Below are 20,298 nucleotides of genomic sequence, written 5' to 3' on the forward strand. Positions count from 1 at the left end.
GGGGGAGGGCCAGAGGGAGAAGCAGACTCCCCGCCAAGCAGGGAGCCCGATGCGGGACTCGATCCAGGGACTCCAGGATCATGACCTGAGCCGAAGGCAGTCGCTCAACCAACTGAGCCACCCAGGCGCCCCCGCAGCTTGCTCTTAACACGTCTGCGTGGAGGACGGTCTCTGCACCCGGAGCTCATTCTCCACTCAAATATTTCAGCACAGGAGGACTCCCATGGATCCATTTACCCAGAACCTTGGCAGTTTACAACAATTTGCTATGGTGGACGTTGAAATGAATATCCCTGTATGTACAGCATGTCATACACATTTGAATCCAAATATAGGAGATAAACAGCCAGATCAAACTGACCTGTGAGGTTTATCGACAGGCCACGTGCCAGAGGGCCTGCTTCTCCAGACCCTCGCTAAGAGTTTACCACGCTTACTTGCTTGTCCCTGCAAATAAGGTTAGCCAGCTCCTTGTGTTTTGTCATTTATCGTGACTCCTTGAGCTATTTACACCCTTGGCCTATTTTTCTGTAGCCTCTCTCTTCCTGCTAATTTCTAAAAGTTCTTTAAAGAATTAACTTTTGTATGGGGACAACTATCCCCACATCCCCCAATGCCCCCCCGCTGCTTGTCTTTTTCACGATGCCAGTGTTTCATGTATACATCATTTTCTCCCACTCTGATTTTTTTGAAGATTTTTTATTTGAGAGAGAGAGAATGAGAGAGAGAGAGCACATGAGAGGGGGGAGGGTCAGAGGGAGAAGCAGACTCCCTGCCAAGCAGGAAGCCCGATGCGGGACTCGATCCAGGGACTCCAGGATCATGACCTGAGCCGAAGGCAGTCGCTTAACCAACTGAGCCACCCAGGCGCCCCCCCCACTCTGATACTTTCTAAAATGTCATGTTTTCTTCTAGTTTCACTTTCTTATATTGAAACCTTTCAGCTGCCTGGAATTAATTTTGCAAACAGTGAATGAAGTAGGGATCCAACTTCATTTTTCCCCAAATGGCTACTCTGGGATGAACTCAAGTTTTCTCAAAAAAACTCATTTTTGGGGCGCCTGGGTGGCTCAGTCAATTAAGCGGCTGCCTTCGGCTCAGGTCATGAGCCCAGGGTCCTGGGGTCCAGACCCGCATCAGGCTCCCTGCTCGGCCGGAAGCCTGCTTCTCCCTCTCCCACTCCCCCTGCTTGTGTTCCCTCTCTTGTTGTGTCTCTGTTAAATAAATAAAATATTAAAAAAACAAAACAAAAAACTCATTTCTGAGACAAGTACTTGTATCGTCTGAGCTATCAACTCTGGAACCTGACGGGAAAGTAGGAACGAGTCTTGCCTGAGTAGTCGGGAATTCAAGCCTCCCCACCACCCACAAAGATGCTGCTTTACAGGAGGAAAACAGGATCTGGTGGAATCTAGGAGTCTGACAGCAGGGAGGGCCGTGCCCAAAGTCAAGGAGGGCCATGCCCAAAGTCAAGGAGGTGGCAAACTGTTCACGGGCCCACGGACCGTAGCGACTGAGGCAGCCGGCACAGCACGGAGCACAGTATGGACCGGTGGAGCTCGCCAGGGCTCCCGCTCACAGAGGTGCTCAGAGAAGGGGCTTGACGACAGCAGGCAGGCCACCACACGCTCCCCTAGCATTCAGCCCCGTGCCCGATGGGGACAACCACAGCCAGAGTGGATGTCGGGGGAAATCGAACGGGAGCAAAGACCCACAGGGTCTTTGTGAACACCACTTCAAGACCTAGTCACTTACCTCTTGTCTAAGGTCCTAGAACTCTGAATGACTGATTCGATAGAGGCAGGGATCTCAGCACAGGACAGGCAGGCTTACTCCAGAGCCCCTTGGACCGGAAGAAGAGCAAGGACCTCCGAGGGGGCTGAGGGGCTGAGCCAACGCTGCACCTCGGGTGCAAATGGACCAGAGGCCTCCAGAGCCCCCTCGCACCTCCTGCAGTGAGCGCAGCCTGCTGGGAGCCAAACCGCCCACAGGAAGCCCGTCTGCCACTCGCCAGCCTTGTGGCCCTTGACACGACCTATCTGTGCCAGACGCCCCAACGTAAAATGGGGGATGTTACCAATCCTAGAGTCCTTGTGGAGACAAGTCACTGTGTGCACAATGACTAGTGTGTTTATTATGCAGCAGGCACTGTGTGCTCTTCTTCTTCCACCTGGTATTCAGCCCATCATGACTAAGGCCTGCAGTCGGGAGGAGATAAAGGCTAACTACGTGAGTCATAAGAACCAAGGGGACGTGAAGGGCCCAGGAGCCAAGAGGAAGGATACTGAAGAAATCACAGGCCAGCCCCACCTGGCCTCCAGCATCCCACCGCCATTATTTTCCTCCCTTGATAAGAACAAAGTGCGAACTGCAATTAACCCTTCCATGTCTGCCAGCAGGAAAGGCCCTCCCAAGACACGAGCCCACCAGGACCAGCCAGCAGGCCAGAGCACAGTCTGCAGTCAGGAAGAAAAGCGCTCCAGGTAAGACAGGAGGGATTCTGAAAGTGACAGGAGACAACAGAAAAAACCCATGCTATGTTCTTTAGGACAAACGCCCGAGCCCTAGCGCGTGCTGGGTGTTGCTCTCCACACAACCACCGATGGGACACCCAGGGTCTGGGACACCTGGGGTCTGGGACACCTGGCGTCTGGACAGGCTCCTCCTCTTCTCTGGGTCGTGAGTACAAAGCCGCGCTTCTTTGAGCTTTCAAGTATGACCCTTTCAATTCCAAGAGTCTTCCCAACCAGCATCTACTGGGAAGTCTGAAAAATACCTTTAGGGAGGCAGATACTTACACCTCGTTCCCATTGCCCTTCCTCCCCAGCAAGGTCTTCTGCCTCCTCCCTCTTTGCGAGGGGGCAGAGACATGACCCAAGGTTGCAAAACACATAACCACCGTCTCAAATGACTTAGATTTAATCATCGGAAGCAAACTAAATTAAATGGAAAGCTTACAATAGAGAAGAGTTACATGTCAGCGCCTTTTGCAAACTGAGCTGGGACAGAAAGGGGCTGAGGCTACCCCTCAACCCGGTCCCTTCCAAACAAAGACATCCACAGTGCCCCTGGCAGTCTGGCTCAGGGAAGAGGGAGCCTCTGCCGGCTTGGTGCCTTGAGCTGGCGTTGCCCTCCACTCACTCCTGGCCGGCATCGGGAGCCCCGCCTTGCCGGCTCTGGTCATCACCCTTCTTTTTGTGGCCCGAGACGATGTCATCGATCCGCAGTAGAAGAACTGCCGTCTAGGGAAAAACCACAGCCCCAAAGAGGCCAGCAGACAATGGAGGGATACTTGTTTTCTTTAAAACAGAACACCTAGCTCCTCCCACACGATTAGCATTTTATCTGAGATCTGCCTTTTCAGAGCCTGGCAGGGAAAATTCAGCTCTCCCTCAGCAAGGGACACATCTTATGCAGTCACCTTGCTTTCTATACGAGCTAAAGGTTAAGTAAGGGGATGGATTCCTTGGGAGACCTTCCAAGAACACTCTGCCTTCTACACCCCTCCCTTCAAGACTGAGCCCAACACGCTGGTTTCTGGTTCTGTGCAAATCAGCAGCACAGCGTAGGTCCCAGGAGCCTCACCTCCACTGCCGTCTTGTATGTCTGCAGCTTTACAGCCAGTGGTTCCCAGATGCCCAGTTCCTTCATGTCCACCAAGGTGCCTGTCTCACCATTTACACCCCACGTCTCACAGTTCTCCTGGGTGTGCTTGGCCTATAGTCGGAAGAAGCGTCAACAGTTCAAGGAAAAAAACACCAAGAACAAGGAAGTGGGCAGGAACGTTAGGTAATAAACCAAGAACAGTGAAGTGAGAAAAGGCGATGACAAAGACAGCGAACAGGTGAGTGTTCAGAGGGAGGACACCTGCAGGCACAAGGTGTCAGGAGAGCCAGATACACAGACATGAACCATCCTCCTAGGCCAAGCAGCTCTCCCCACCCCACCAGCAGCAAAGCTCGGGAAGGAACTCACCCGAAGGGAGGTAAGCAGACGAATGGTGCTGGCCCCACAGTTCTGGATAAGGGTACGAGGGATGACCTCTAAGGCCTGGGCAACAGCCCTGTATGGCCACTGCTCCACACCCGTCATGGCCTTGGACTTTTCTGTCAAGGCGTGGGCCACGGCCATTTCAGAGGCCCCGCCTCCCGGAACCAGCTGGGGGTCGAGGAGGACGTTGCGGCAGACCTGCATGGCGTCCTGGAGGTTGCGTTCCACCTCCTTGGGAAAGCAAACGGACAATATGAAGCCGAAACCTGATGACTCAGGAACACATCAGAGGCACTCAAGGGCTCCCTAACTGCCAAGTGTGGGAAACCATCAGGGAGGGCAATCGGAAAGGTCCCTGGATCCCCTGCGGGGCAGAGCAGATGGCCTGCACTTTGGAGAAACACATGAAACACAGGCGCATGACAGGGCCGGGGGTGCGATGTCAGACTACACACAGCACTACCCCATTCTGTCCCATCCCAACTGTGGCGCTTCGGGGGCTGCGTGTTATAGGTACTTGCTGGCACCTTTGGGTAAGTTACTTAACCTGAGAAATAGGTGGTATTTGTAACATCAACTTAAAAAATAAGGAAGCAGTGGTTGCCGGGGAAATGGTGAGTCACTGTTCAATGGGTATGTCTGTTTTGCAAGATGACAAGGTTCTGAAGATCTACTGCCCAAGAATGTGAATGTGTACAGAACTATACACTTAAAAAACGGTTAAGATGGTAAATTTTACATTTTTTTTAATTATGAAATTTTTTTTTACATTATGTATGCATGTATATAATGTCTATACCCAAGGTGGGGCTCGAACTCATGACCTCAAGATCAAGAGCTGCATGCTTTACCAACTGAGCCAACCAGATGCCCCTAAAAAATGGTTTTTAACCTTAAAAAAAAAAAAAAAGATATTTGTGGCCACATAGCAAAAATTAAATAGCTATGAACGGGCAACAGGATGATTTTAGGTCTCTGGGCCTCTCTCAAGAAATGGAACGACCGGGTGCCTGGGTGGCTCAGTCGTTAAGCGTCTGCCTTCGGCTCAGGTCATGATCCCAGGGTCCTGGGATCGAGTCCCGCATCGGGCTCCCTGCTCGGCGGGAAGCCTGCTTCTCCCTCTCCCACTCCCCCTGCTTGTGTTCCTGCTCTCGCTATCTCTCTGTCAAATAAATAAATAAAATCTTAAAAAAAAAAAAAAAAAAAGAAATGGAATGACCTGTGCACACAGTCATCCTTCTGAGGCAGACTCACCGAGAGAACCTCTTTGCTGGCCCCACGGAGGAGAATGGTACAGGCCTTGGGGTCTTTGCAATCAGTGATGAATGTGAAGTACTCATCTCCAATTTTCTTGATTTCCAACACCCCTGCTCCTGTCCCAACATCATCTTCTCTCAGCTCTTCCGGCCGGCTGACTATCCGGGCCCCACAGGCTCTGTTGATTAGATTGGGGGGCAGGTGATTTCGGGTAGTTTTACTCATCTTCCTAGTCCCTAGGGTCTGTGGCTGGGGATAAGGCCAAAAGTGGATTGCTGGAAAACACTGCTACATAACTCGGGAAGTCTTGGCTGCCTGGAGAATTAGATTCTCAAATATATATAGGTGAAGCTTCCTTAGACTAACAAAGCTTTATAAATGCCAGTGTATATACCTACAGCAACTACTATAACCAAGTACAGTTTAATTCAAGTATATTTTGTGGATACTAAACGCTGGACAAATGCGTTCTCAGGCATATCTAATGTGTATGTACCACATAATGGTCCTTTCCAGATAGAATTTGTCCTGTACTGCCCAATTAGAGCCCAAGGCCAGTAAAAGAACTGTACTAAAGACAATGCAAAAGTCAAGCAAGAAGGAAAGTAAGTACATTAGTGTATGTCTGACTCAATTTCATCAAACACAAAACTAACTTGTCACTTTTTCCCCACTCATGGGCGTGCAGTCAACTATTTGTACCCATGTATGCTCAGAGCCATTTCAGAGCTAGGAGAAGTATAAAACTCAACTTGGATCTGATATGTGATACTGGGATAGACTTAACTTTTTAAAATAAAAATTAGTATTAAAAATGAATGGTATGTGAACACAGAATCAGTGTAGAAAAGATGAGTGCTATCTTTTTTTTTCAAGATAAAAAGTTTTTTAAATTATGTTAATCATCAGACATCACATCATTAGTTTTCGATGTAGTGTTCCATAATTCATTGTTCGTGTAACACCCAGTGCTCCATGCAGAACGTGCCCTCTTTAATACCCATCACCAGGCTAACCCATCCTCCCCCCCCCTCACCTCTAAAACCCTGTTTGTTTCTCAGAGTCCACTGTCTCTCATGGTTCATCTAAGGTGAGTGCAATCTTAAGTTGCATTAATAGCAGCTGAAGATCCAATCAGGGAAACCAACGTTTGTGCTCTGAGATAGTTTAAACAGGCTATAAGAGACCCTGAGATAGGGACCATAGATGTCTAAGCATAAGCTGAGCACTACTCGTTAGCAGCAGTATAAAATGACTCCTGCAGCAAATAATTGTTGGACTGGAGAATTTCTGAAGAGGGCACACAGCTAAACCCAAGTTATTCCCACCTGTACCTGACTTGACGGACTGGGTCCTGTATTAAACCTTTTCAGGAAATGGTAACTGCATTATAAAGCTCCAAAAGGGAAACACATGGGAAGGAAGAATCTTACTTTTACGTGGCCTACTCACCTAGCAATGCGATTATTGTCTGTCTTCCGGACTCTGCGGATTGCTGTGATATTGGCCCGCATGAGGTAGTGCTGAGCTAAATCTGTAAACCCAAGAGCAGAGGTGTCAAACTGGAAGCCAGAACTCCTGGGTTCTGAACTGGTTCCATCCTCAATGTACCCTAAACCATCACACGTTTACTATGCTGTCTATGCCAGTGGGGGAGGGGAGGTCAACCCACCCTCTTCTACCTCAACAGGAGGATGGAAAGCGAAGAGAGTCCTACCTGAGATGCCCTTTTCTGTGATGACCACATCGGGCTTCAGTTGGATAATGTCCTCACAGAGCTGCTGGATGTACTCTTCTTCCATTTGGAGGATTCGCGTGAAGTCTTCCTCTCTTGTGATCTCAATGTCAGTCTGTGTGGTGGAGAAGGAAGTCATGGACTTAACAAAAATCTTGGACAAGTGAAGCTCTTCAGGATCATCCTGAGTATCAGGCTCCTCTACCCAGTCCTCTCATGCACCCCAGAAGGTGTCCATTAGAGGCCTGAAGCCAGGAGCCCGCCCCTCTGTAAGCTAGTTTAGCTCCAGCACTCCAGCTTAAGGCCTTCATTTAATTACACATTAAGTGGAATTCAAAGTCAAAGGCAATCAGTGGATACTGTGGCCTAAGGTCCCTGACCCTCAGTGCAATGTTACCTCCGGCCTGTCAGTGTGCATAGTAATTCTGGGTCTTAATTCTTCCCACCAATAAACTACATCTTGTTCCCAATCTCTGTGTTAACAAGCTTCAGTTATTCTATACTCAGGTAACAGAGCCTGGTGAACCTCCTTCCTCTGGGAATTCTTTGGCATTTCCCAGCTGAATTACTTCCTACTCATGCGTTAGGAGAGGTGGCGTGGTAGTGTGGAACTGAAGCCAACAGTGCTGGGTTCAAATCCTGATTTGGTCAACATGGTTGTGTTCCTCAATTTACCTAACTTCTCTGAGTTTTAGATCCCTCATCTGTAAACTCAAGTCAATACTAGCTACGTTAAAGAGTTCCTTTAAGAAGCAGGAAATATATATGGAGATCACTAACTGACACAAAAGCAGACAATGTAATAAACATACCTTATTTCCCTTGTCCCTATTAGCAGTCAGATCCTTACACCAACTTCAAGGAAGAGGGCAGGAACCTTACCTGGCTTTCTCCTTTCTTGTATTCCAGAGAGGAATCCAGCAGCACAATGCGAGGGTTTTTGATATAACGCCGCATTCGTGGATGGGTCACATCTTTGTTAATCATGACTCCCCGTAGGACACACGAGTCTTCGATGATGCCCCCAGGTATCTGAGCAAAAGACCCACTTTCATCCACAACCAAGAGGAGCCAGTTTCTCAACTCCCTTCCTAGACAGCTTTCCCAAATGAGCACTATTTCAGGTTTCTAACATAGCTTTCTTCTTTGAACGTCAAAAACAAACATGGTTGGGGCGCCTGGGTGGTTCAGTTGGTTAAGCGACTGCCTTCGGCTCGGGTCATGATCCTGGAGTCCCGGGATTGAGTCCTGCATCGGGTTCCCTGCTCGGCAGGGAGTCTGCCTCTGCCTCCGACCCTCCCCCCTCACATGCGCGCGCTCTCTCTCTCTCTCTCTCTCTCTCTCTCTCTCGTTCTCGCTCTCAAATAAGTAAGTAAGTAAAATCTTAAAAAAAAAAGGAAGGTTGCAATCACATTTTTTTCCCTCTAGGAGGAACACCAATCATGGACCAGAACCCCAATCTGAAAGTGAGCTGAGACTCTAAGAAATTCAGTGACAAAGATTCTCTCTTCCTGGAAAAGATTCCCACAGAATTTTTAGGCTTGGGGCTCCACCTATAGGCCAGAAGCTACTAATGCTACTTGTCGACCTTAAATGAGTAGAGACGGAGAGTGCTTTCTGGGGCCTATTAGTGAGACAGCCTGGAGCCCTTGTTCGTATCTTCACCAAGTGGCAGATATGTATGCAAACGCACAAACATGGAAACACCAATAAGCCTTTCTCTAGCTTCTGTAAACCTTGGGTAGGAACAGCAGTGAAAGTAACAGAACTATTTCGGGAATACGCCCTTGGTACCCTTTTTTTTTCAGGTTTTTGTTTTCTTTTTTTTTTAAAGATTTTATTTATTTATTTGAGACAGAGAGAATGAGAGACAGAGAGCACGAGAGGGGGGAGGGTCAGAGGGAGAAGCAGACTCCCTGCCGAGCAGGGAGCCCGATGCGGGACTCGATCCCGGGACTCCAGGATCATGACCTGAGCCGAAGGCAGTCGCTCAACCAACCGAGCCACCCAGGCGCCCTCAGGTTTTTGTTTTCTAAGCAGCAAATATTCTTCTAATTATAAAGACATAAACCTATGTCCTCCACAAGTAAGCTGATTCCTACTAGGAAATAAGCTGTCTTCCAAACACACGTTGAAAGAGCTTACCTTTTCCACCCTTGCGTATTTCTTGATGTCGATCTCCTTACGACCATTCTCCTCAAACTGCACAGTTCTGACAGCATCTAGGGCAATACTGCAAGCCAACGAGGACCACCGACCGATTGCTTTCGTAGTAATAGAGCTGTTGATGATGTTCAGCATCATATCTCGGTTACTGGTATCAACAGGGGTACTGGAGAAAGGTGAAACAGGTAGTATGCTCAGCAGAGACCTTGGATATTCAAGGAAGTCCCTCATCCACAGCTTGGGGGCCAGAGTGGGCCAACAGGCAGAACTGTCCATCCCCCTCTGCCTTTCAACAAGATTACAACTAACCCATCCCTGGAAAGTGTCTCGAATCCCTGAGTAATCTGTTTTCATGCCTGACAACCCTCCAAACTTAAGAGTTTACAGAAAAATAATGTGTTCTTTACCTTCTGCTTCAACCAAACAAACTCAACTTTTATTTTTTTTTAAGATTTTATTTATTTGACAGAGAGAGAGAGAGCACAAGCAGGGGGAGCAGCAGGCAGAGGGAGAAGCAGGTTCCCCACTGAGCAGGGAGCCCGATGCAGGACTCGATCCCAGCACCCTGGGATCAGGACCTGAGCTGAAGGCAGACACTTCACCGACTGAGCCACCCAGGCGTCCAAATAAACTCAACTTTTATAACTTGGGTCAAAACACATTTTGTCTTTGATACCTTATCCCATAGCTAGCAAATTCTGAGAGCTCATCCTGATAATCAGTCTGTACTATCCTTGAACACCTGATTCTATTCTATCCAGCACCTTATTACATGGTGTACCACTTGGTGCTGTTATGTGTTTAGTCTTTCCTAACAACAGCATACATTTTTATGTGATAAGACTACAATCATAAAAATGAAGCTGTACAAGACCTTGGACACTATCTTGTCCAAATTTTCATGTAACAGTGTAAGGCACATAATATGCTATCATTACATAGTTGTTGAATTATGGATTTTAGAAAAGAAGCAACAGTTCTATGAGTATCATCTGAGATATTTAGACAATTACTGTTTGGTAAGAAAAACTTCCTATCAATTCAGCTTCACAAACTCAAGAAATCCTTTGGTCAGCTCTACATTCTTACACAGCTTATTTCATAAAAATAATTTCAGGCAAACACCACATTCCCTAAGAGTGCTGGACAGACTTTATCATTTGCTGTTTCTTAACAGGCACACAATACAGAGCTCACCAAGTTACTTGAGACTTATGTACCCAAAGACCCAACCACATCAGAGTAGAACATTATAGGTTTTAATTTTTAAACATTTTTAAATCAAAGACATTCTGTATTCTGTCATGACCTAACATCCTCTGACGTCAGAAGTCCTGCCTTTCCACACTCCTATCACTACCCTATTAATACTCAGCAAACAGCAAGTTCTCTGGTTCCTAGATGGGATTCAAACAGCATTTTCAGTCCCACTCCTCTTGACTTTTTTTTTTTTTTTTTAAGATTTTATTTATATATTTGACAGAGAGATACACAGTGAGAGAGGGAATGCAAGCAGGGGGAGTGGGAGAGGGAGAAGCAGGCTGCCCACCGAGCAGGGAGCCCGATGCGGGGCTCGATCCCAGGGCCCCGGGATCATGACCTGAGCTGAAGGCAGACGCTTAACGACTGAGCCACCCAGGCGCCCCTCCTCTTGACTTTAATGGAAAACTGCCGGCTACCACCCTCCACAGCATTTTCTTAGAGAATTGACTGCATCAGTCATAATCATACGTGATGGTAGGACACTTTAGTATTAAGTCCTGAATAATTAGTTAGCTAACTCTTCAACTAACTCCCCCCACTGGAATCTAAACTTTGAGAAGCTAGGTCTATTTTGCTACACATTTTCCATGGCAGCACCTAACAGGGAAACAAGCAAACAGCATGTAACCAAAAGATATTCTGAAGAACTGAACCCAGCTCCTTTTGTCTACTTTGTACCCTTTGTCATTATCCTCTGTTCCTTCTGCTCTCCTCCTCTATTCCTCACATACAGGACTTCAGAGTATAAACTCCTGGTGATGTGCTTGGTCTTCCTGCACCAGCTCAGAACACATGAGTCTTCCAGGCCCCCCCTTAGCTGATGGTACGTTTCTGATCTCCTCAATACCTGATTTTCTTAAGGGTGCTAATCATATCATCCAAAGCTTTGCGGTAAGCACTGATCACCACTGTTGGGTGCATCTGCTGCTCCAGGAAGTGCTCAGCCACGGACAGCATCTCCCCCGCTGAAAAAAGATATACATGCCATAATGTTTTTTTTTAAAGTGCCGGGATTTCAAGGCAACTTCATGAAGCTTCTAAAAATACCTTAACTTTTTTCCTAAAATAGATTGTCCCAAAAACTACGCCAATTATCTGTTAATCCAATTTTTGTAATCCAAATTTTACACTTTATACAAGGCAATTCGTAAAGAAAATATCCTTATCAGATATATCTTAAGTGATCAAAGACTGAACGTACAGTTTTCATCTCTGATCTTTCAAGATCAGTATTTGTCACCAGTTTTCTAAACAAAAAGAGACATTTTTATTTTTCAAAGGCTCTAGAAGGAAAAACGCATATAGGAAAACGGACTTGTTATGATTATCTCAACACCTAGGATGCAGTGAAACAAAACAAAACACACATAAAACCTTATACCTGGAAGCATACCCACAAAAATTTACAAAATTTACTCTCTGAGAGATTATTTGTGAACTGTCCCTGTACTAAAAAATTTGTCTTTACTTTCTAATACACACACAAATTAATACATAGATACACACATACACACAAGCCTGTTTCTTTAAAAAAAAAAAGTTTGTTTTTTTTTTAAAGATTTTATTTATTTATTTGAGAGAGAGGATGAAAGGAGAGAGAGAGCACATGAGAGGGGGGAGGGTCAGAGGGAGAAGCAGACTCCCTGCCGAGCAGGGAGCCCGATGCGGGACTCGATCCCGGGACTCCAGGATCATGACCCGAGCCGAAGGTAGTCGCCTAACCAACTGAGCCACCCAGGCGCCCAAAGAAAAAAGTTTTAAGAGACAAAAGTACTTTTGGTTTAAAAAAAGCCTTTGCACAAATTGCTTGTACTACCTGTCCACTAACACTGATTTTCAAAACGTACACAAATGTGTCAAGGTTCACAAGTGTATTCTTTGGCATGTGCTCAAATGTTTGAATTCAAAACTTCACACCAATTCCTAAGTGACCACCATGCATTTTAAAAGATAATCAGGCATTTATTTATTTTTCAAAGATTTTGTTTATTCATTTTTAGAGAGCGAGAGTGCGTGGACGCACAGCAGGAGAGGCAGAAGGGAGGAGGGGACAAGCAGACTCTGCACTGAGTGTGGAGCCCGACGTGGGGCTCAATCCCACAACCCTGAGATCATAACCTGAGTCATAACCAAGAGTCAGACGATGAACTGACTGAGCCACCCAGGTGCCTCCAAAGATAATCAAGCATTTTAAAAGATGCTGGAGTAAGTTCACTTAGAAAAGGATACGTATGCCCTGCTAGAGAACAGTCAGGATAACTTAGAAGAAAAATGGCTCTAGGAATGGCAGTGTTTTCTTTTTCAGAGCTACCTAGACTCATGGATACTTAACCCACCTAATCTCTCCAGGAGATTTAACTAAGATTATTAGCTAGAAAATTCTGATGACTACTGCTCATCTTCAACCAAAAAATGGTAAGAAAGCATATAAAGTCTGTCCTCCCTTTCATCCCCCAAGTTTTTCTTCAAGGCACAGAACTAGCCATACCCAATTTTCACTCCTCAAAAGAACTGGGTCTAAAGAAGTACTTAGTGGGCACCTGGGTGACTCAGTTAAGCGTCCGACTCTTGGTTTCAACTCAGGTCATGATCTCAGGGCCATAGGATGGAGCCCTGGGTCCTGCTCCGAGCTCAGTGGGGAGTCTGCTTGAAATTCTCCCTCTCCCTTTGCTCCATCCCCCCACCCCCGGCTCTCTCAAAAAATAAAATAACTAAGTGCTTAGTTGGTGGTGACTCCAGTACATCTCTGACACAACTCATTCTAAAAATAACTGAATATGTCACTTTAAAAGTTCATATAATAATTTTGTTGTATGGACTCTACTTTTAGGCATGTGGACCAACATTATAAATTGGCATCCCTTAAAATAGTTCATTTCTGATCCCAGGATCCTGGGATCGAGTCCCGCATCGGGCTCCCTGCTCTGCGGGGAGCCTGCTTCTCCCTCTGCCTCTCTCTCTCTCTATCTCTCATGAATAAATAAATAAAATCTTTAAAAAAAATAAAATAAATAATAAAAAAAAAAGGGGACGCCTAGGTGGCTCAGTCGGTTGGGCGTTTGCCTTCAGCTCAGGTCATGATCCCAGGGTCCTGGGATTGAGTCCCGCATCGGGCTCACTGCTCCGCGGGGAGCCTGCTTCTCCCTCTGCCTCTCTCTCTCTCATGAATAAATAAATAAAATCTTTAAAAAAAAAAACAAAAACAAAAATAGTTCATTCCCTTAACAATGTGTTACTGCAATCAGATTTTAAAAAACAAATGCCTTGATTATAAACATTTCTCCATCAACTTAAAACATAGAGAAATAAAGGCAATGTCAAATTTTCAAAAGTGATCCTTTATGATCCTATAGAAAATGGGAAGATCAGTTATTAAAACTTATATGGTCAAGACTCATTGTCAAGATTCATCTGTCAACTTAACTACTGGCTAAAATGTTATTTGTGAACCCCAAATCAGCATTTGGGGCATCTTCATGGTCATTCACACAAAGGTGCAGAGATGAAAAACTTGAGTCACCCAATGCAATGTTCTGCCTTGTTTCAGCTCTCATACTTTGTGGTATAGTTTCACATTTTTGTGCATTTTGTTGATTTCACTGTTTAAACTGGCCCCCAAGTGTAGCACTAAAGTACAGTCCAGCTTTCCTAAGTGCAAGAAGGCTGTGATGTGCCTTACAGAGAAAACAACACATTATACAACCTTCTTTCAGGCATGAGTTACAGTGCTACTGGCTGTTGAGTTCAATGTCAATGAGTCAGCAGCATACATTACATGATGTGTCTTTATTTTTATTTAAAAATTTATTTATCTGAGAGAAAGAGAGCATGTGCATGCACGTGTTCAAGTGGGGGGGGAGGGGCAGAGGGAGAAGGAGAGAGAGAATCTCAAGCAGACTCCCTACTCAGCATGGAGCTTGACCAGGGCTTGATCTCAAGACCCATGAGATCATGACCTGAGCCGAAACCAAGAGTCTGATGCTTAAATGACTGAGCCAGCCAGGAGCTCCCATAAGGTGTCTTTAAAACAAACAGAAGGGGGGGCGCCTGGGTGGCTCAGTCGGTTAAGCGGCTGCCTTCGGCTCAGGTCATGATCCCAGGGTCCTGGGATCGAGCCCCACGTCCGGCTCCCTGCTCAGTGGAGAGCCTGCTTCTCCCTCTCTCTCTGCCTGCCTCTCTGCTTACTTGTGCCTTCTCTGTGTCAAATAAATAAATAAATAAATCTTTAAAAAACAAACAAACAAACAGAAGGGGCGCCTGGGTGGCTCAGATGGTTGAGCATCTGCCTTTGGCTCAGGTCATGATCCCAGGGTTCTGGGATCAAGCCCTGCATCGGGCTCCCTTGTTTGGCGGGGATCCTGCTTCCCCCTCTGCCTGCCACCGTCCCTGCTTGTGCTCTCTCACTCTAATAAATAAATAACAACTTAAAAAAACAAACACACACACACAAAAACAAAAAAACAAACAAACAGAAAAGGGGCGCCTGGCTGGCTCAGTCGGAAGAGCATTTAACTCTTGATCTTAGGGTTGTGAATTCGAGCCCCACGATTGGAATATTTTATTTTTATTTATTTTTTTTTTAAAAAAGATTCTATTTATTTGTCAGAGACAGAAAGAGAGAGTGCACGCGAGAGCACAAACAGAGCGGCAGGCAGGGGGAGAAGCAGGCTCCCCGCTGAGCAAGGAGCCTCACTCGGAACTCGATCCCAGGACCCTGAGATCATAACCTGAGTCGAAGGCAGACGCTTAACCAACTGAGCCACCCAGATGTCCTGGGAATAGAGATTACTTAAAAATAAATAAATAGGGGCACCTGGTTGGCTCAGGCGGTTAAGCATCTGCCTTCAGCTCAGGTCATGATTCCAGGGTCCTTGGATCGAGCCCCACGCCAGGTTCCCTGCTCAGCGGGGAGCCTGCTTCTCCCTCTCCTCCCTGCTAGTGTGCTCTCTCTCTCTCTCTCTCAAATAAATAAAATCTTAAAAAAAAAATTAAAAATAAATAAAAGAAAACTCACATAAAGTAAGGTATAGGGGCGCCTGATTCTTGATTTCAGCTCTGTCATGATCTCAGGGTCGTAGGATGGAGCCCTGTATCAGGCTCCAGGCTCCACAGGGAACTCCGCTTGGGTTTCTCTCCCTCTGCCCCCGCTCCCCCACCTCCCGTAAATATATAAAACAAGGTACATATTTGTCAGTTAAAGAGTATGTGAAGAAACTCATTGGAGCCTAACCCCTATTTCCCCCAGTAGAAATGGTTTAGTGTATGCTAATTCAGTGTTTGTGGTGACTTTCTAGAATATAACTTACTGTGAATGACAAGAACCCACGGTATTTTGTTCAACCAGATTTTTAGTTCTTCCTACACTATGACGAATGTTTTATGCTCACTTGGAAAAAATACACAGAAAATTAGCAATAAATTATTCTAAATATTTGTAATTAGTGCATTGGTAACAATTTCCTTAAAATAGGACAGAGATGTTATTTCTGACAAAAATCTTCATGTTTCAATCCACTTTCCCTTATTAGCACTGCTGTCCTCCTCTTACCAAGAATAATTACTGATGTGGTCCCGTCTCCAACCTCTTCATCCTGCGTCCGGCTAATTTCAATCATGGATTTGGCTGCTGGATGCTGGACTTGAATCTGAAAAGGAAAATGCAGATTGCCACAGAATCAGCACTACTCAAAGCCTTTGGAACCCACTCTCCTCGGTCCTGACTCTCGAGCTTCTTACTTCCATATTCCCTCCCTTATCCGTTGTTTTACCACAGCTTGAAAGATTTTCAGTGGTCCTCAAAATATCTAAGTGAATCCTCTTTCCAAGTCCCCCTCTTTTTAGAGGAAAATGCACATGCCAACTTAACTATTAAAGTTTCTTGAAAACAGAACAGTACTCTCTTATAGTTTATTTACTGGGAGACCCACCCATTGGTTGAATTATATTTTCCAAAAGGACAGCTGAAGTCCTGCCCTCTGGAAACTGTGAATCTGAATGTTTTTGAAACAGGGTCTTTGCAGATGTAATCAAGATCTGCAAATTAGATCATACAAGATATTATGATAGGCCCTACATCCAACCACTGTTGGCCCTATACTAAGAGACACAACAGGAGAATGGCATATAACAACTGAGAAGGAGACTTAGTCCACAAGCCAAGGAATGTCAAGGATTGTGGTCAACCACCGGATGCTAGAAGCAACAAAGATTCTTTCCAAGAGCCTTCGGAAGGAGTAGGACCCTGCGGACACCTTGATTTTGGACTTCTAGCCTCCACGCTATGGGTGAATAAATTTCTATTGTTTAAAGCCACAGCAGTCCTAAGGAACTAACAATCATGTATGTAACTTTATGGGTCCTTTATAAAATTATTAGAAAGCAAAATGAAAAGTCATACCTCTCGAAGAATGGCGTTGCCATCATTGGTCATCACAATGCCTCCCATTGGGTCCAAAAGCATCTAGGACAAAAGTAAAAGTTATACCTAAGTTACACATGTTCCAGATAACAGAAAAGGAAAATCTTTAAACAGTTCAGTTAGAGATCGGCCTACCTTCATCATGGACTTGGGTCCTAAACATGTGCGGATGATATCTGCAATGGTCTATCAGAAATGAGATATAAGACATGTAACCACCAATCAGAACACTGTGTCAATGTGTGCGTTAGAACACATGTTAGGTACAGGACACCACGTGTCCAGATGCTACTGTAATGATTTCAGGGTGGACGTATAAACAGTTTTTCACAGGAAAAGAGGGAACATGGCTTCCAGAGCTTCAGGTCCCCGTAACTCAGATAATGGCAAGTCCGTGTATTAGTATTTCTTTCCATGATAGTGGCCTCCACACCGTGCTACATCAGCTCCAGGGCTGTTTCATTCTTTCATCCAAAAGACATTTATTTACTGAATACCCAGCCAGGACCTACAATGGGCACTAGGAATACAAACGGGAATATAGTCCTTCCCCTCAAATAATTCAGTGTAGTATGGGAGGCAAACACACATAGATTACAAAACAATATACATTAATAGAATTATGCACAAGTAAATACGAGAAAACTATTAGGCCTAACTCATTGGGGGAGGGCATCCTTCTACCTACCACCATCAGAGAAATGTTCTCAAAGAAGGGAAGTCAAACTTTTCTTCTGCCTAATAGCAAACGAATACAAAAATACTAGGGAAGGCAGGTGGAGGCAAACTAATAAACTTTAAACTACTTAAGAGATATGCTACCTTGGCAGCATTGATGTTTCCAGATTGAACTTTTCTTCCAGATTCACGCTTTGTGTTCTGGCCTAAAATAGATAAAATAAAATGCAATAGATCAGGATCCGCCCATTGTATAGAAACTATTTATTCCCTGACCTTTGAAAGTAAAAACATACTCAGGTTTCATGGATGTAACAAAGATCAAACTTCATCGAACTGTACACTCTAAATATGTGTAGGTTATTGTATGTCAACATACCTTAAAAAATTGTTAAAAAAATAAGCATATGTACTTATAGCTACTTCTTTATGTCAACCCCTGGCATACAAACAATCCCTAACACTTCAACTTTGGAACCCTGGTCATCGCTTTCGCACTAACCAAACATTCACATATTTACAGCAAGGATTCATAACCTGAGGTCCATGAATGAGCCTTAGTGGAATGGTGAACTCCTGCAGATTATGAGAAAATAGGGAGCTACTGCGTTCTTGTCTGGGAAGAGGATCTACAGCTATCAGATTCTCAAGGGGCTGGTGACCTAAAAAAAGCATCAATCACTGCTTTATGTGAAAAAGGAAGGAGTTTGGAGGTTCCTATTATTATTCTTGGGTAGGGGGAATCATACTGACAGTCCCGGCATAATTACTGACAGAGCCCCTCCAGGGTGCTGTGCAATGAGAATACCCTCTCAGAGTGCCTCAATTTGCAAGATACACTCACTCCACACCTGGATGTAATAAGAATGCCTCAATAACCCCTCTACCATCAGAGCTGAGTACGTATGTTAACAGGGAGTCTACTGGGTTCTAGCCACTAGTGCCAGGGATGAATGCAGACCGGAAAAAGGCTTCACAATGTACCACTCATCCCCGGGGCCCTCCCAATGGAGACAAGTCAGTAGCTGTAACCAAACCAACATAATGCCGATCTCCCTCCTCTCTCCAAATTACACATTCTACAATTTAAATCAGTAAAATTTTCAACCAGTTCCATCAAATCTACATGCTCACAACCCTCAGAATTTAGACTCCTATTTCAGGCAGCGGTAACTAAAATCCTGCATGGACTGTTCTGGTAGACTCATCAGAAGAAACAGGGCTTTTCCCCAGTTAAGTGAAGTTTTTTTTTCTGAGAACAGTTATTTCCTAGATACAGGGAAAATAGAGGAAAATCGCGTTACTGCATTTTGTATACAGAAAAGGGTAAGGGAGGGACAAAAGCTTGCAGATGGGGTACAGAAGTTACTCGAAAAGGGGGAACACCCCAGGGGAAGGCAATGGAGGTGGTCCTCCTTAGAGAGAAATTTAGGAAAACTCAGTAGGAAAGATCTCAGCGCAGAAGACACCGCGGGATGAGTTACATCCAAGCCGGACTCGTCGCACGGCGGTCGCTGAAGGGAGACCCCGGGGGGCTGTCACTGAGAAGTGACCACGGCTACCACTCGCTGTGCGCAGATCCCCTTTTCGGTAGCTTACCCACTTGTCACTCAATCTCCCCGATCGCACGAGAAAAGACTTTAAGCCCCCCAATAAGGACGGGACGCTCGAGCCAGGCGATCCGGCGGGGCCACACGGCCACGGCGGTGATGCCAGGCCAGGCCACTTCCCATTCTCCAGCCCCGCACCGAAAACCACGCGAGCAGGGGTGCGGCGGCGGGGGGAGTGCCGAGCGCCCGCGGACCAGCGGCTCGGCCAGGGGCAGGGAGACAAGGGTCCGGGCTCAGGGCACAGAGAGGAGCGGGAAAGGGGGTTTTCCGACACGAACGACGACGGGAAGCCTGCGCGGCCGGACCAGGGCGGGACCCGGCTGGGGCCACACGGCAAACTGTGGACGGAAGGAGCGAAAAGGGGGTCACTGCCTCTGCTTCCCCCAACTCACTGAGCACGAGCACCGGACGATGGCCCATCATGGCGGCGCGATGCAGAGCCGGGCACCCAGAGCTGGGGCAACCGGCAGAACCTTCTGGAGGGAGAGAACCAGAAAGAAGCCCAGAAAACGCTGCCTCCTCAGGGCTTACACCCAAACCCGCTAGCCTCCGTGTCGCTGCCAATCACCGCAGCCAGCTCATTGACCAGCACGAAGACCGGCCAATCGACTTCGTTAGCCCCGCCCTCTACGCAGAACGGCAGGGCAAGCTAGATAGAGAGCGCGCGATGATGGAAAGGGGAGGGCGCGGGCGCTTGCGCAGTAGGGCGGCCGCTCCCGGCCGCGTGCGGCGCGCAGGTCGGCGCAAGCGCGGAGGCTGGGGCAGTTGGCCGGCGCGCCACCGCGCATGTGTGTCAACTACGAGGGTGGGTGCTGGGCGGGAGGCTTTTCGAGTAACAGCGCAGGTGAGGTCACTGAGCTGGCCGGCGTGTCGGGTCCTCCGGGGCCGCGATGGTCCCTTCCCAGCCTTAGCTGCGGGAGGAATAGCGGCGCGGGCCGCCTTGGGAGCTTGGTCTCTGGGGCCGGCTGGGTGGCAGAGCCCTTCTCTCCCCGAGCGCGCCTCTCGCCCTCCTTACGCAGGTGCGACTCGCAGACGCTGGGAGCGGTGGCCGCGCCCGGTCTCCTACCCGGGGCACGCCCCCGCGGCTTCCACGCCGGCTCCCCAGCGCCCTCCTCCTGCGCTCCACTGCCAGCCCATTGGAGATGATGGGGAGCCAGGATGTGGAAGTTACCTCGCAGGGC

The 20,298-nt window shown here is 46.8% G+C and overlaps 1 protein-coding gene across 2 annotated transcripts; it reads right to left on the minus strand.

Moving 5' to 3' along the window:
- Nucleotides 1-2,903: 2,903 nt before the first annotated feature.
- Nucleotides 2,904-19,665, minus strand: CCT3 (chaperonin containing TCP1 subunit 3). 2 transcript variants are annotated; one of them, XM_021682091.1, is made up of 14 exons: nucleotides 19,510-19,665; nucleotides 17,652-17,713; nucleotides 16,965-17,015; nucleotides 16,809-16,871; nucleotides 15,960-16,056; nucleotides 11,259-11,376; nucleotides 9,128-9,314; nucleotides 7,865-8,014; nucleotides 6,965-7,097; nucleotides 6,700-6,781; nucleotides 5,245-5,425; nucleotides 3,976-4,221; nucleotides 3,586-3,717; nucleotides 2,904-3,242 (listed from the first exon to the last, which is right to left on the minus strand). In XM_021682091.1, the coding sequence occupies exons 1-14, from the start codon at nucleotides 19,538-19,540 to the stop codon at nucleotides 3,138-3,140; spliced, it is 1,638 nt and encodes a 545-aa protein (XP_021537766.1). In that variant the 5' UTR covers nucleotides 19,541-19,665; the 3' UTR covers nucleotides 2,904-3,137. The 2 variants fall into 2 exon arrangements, with proteins under 2 accessions (XP_021537766.1, XP_044771815.1); XM_044915880.1 differs by lacking the exons at nucleotides 16,809-16,871; nucleotides 16,965-17,015 and having other exon boundaries at nucleotides 19,510-19,634.
- Nucleotides 19,666-20,298: the final 633 nt, after the last annotated feature.

This window comes from Neomonachus schauinslandi, chromosome 6 (assembly GCF_002201575.2).
Source record: "Neomonachus schauinslandi chromosome 6, ASM220157v2, whole genome shotgun sequence".
Lineage (NCBI taxonomy): Eukaryota > Metazoa > Chordata > Mammalia > Carnivora > Phocidae > Neomonachus > Neomonachus schauinslandi.

What these genes read in the sequence shown, in the direction of transcription:
- CCT3 (XM_021682091.1), bottom strand. Translation starts at nt 19,540, where the DNA reads ATGATGGGCCATCGTCCGGTGCTCGTGCTCA. An exon ending in GCAACGCCATTCTTCGAGAG is followed by an intron (nt 16,057 to 16,808) that starts GTATGACTTTTC and finishes TTTCCTTTTCAG; the next exon opens with ATTCAAGTCCAGCATCCAGC. An exon ending in GACAATAATCGCATTGCTAG is followed by an intron (nt 5,426 to 6,699) that starts GTGAGTAGGCCA and finishes TCTAATCAACAG; the next exon opens with AGCCTGTGGGGCCCGGATAG.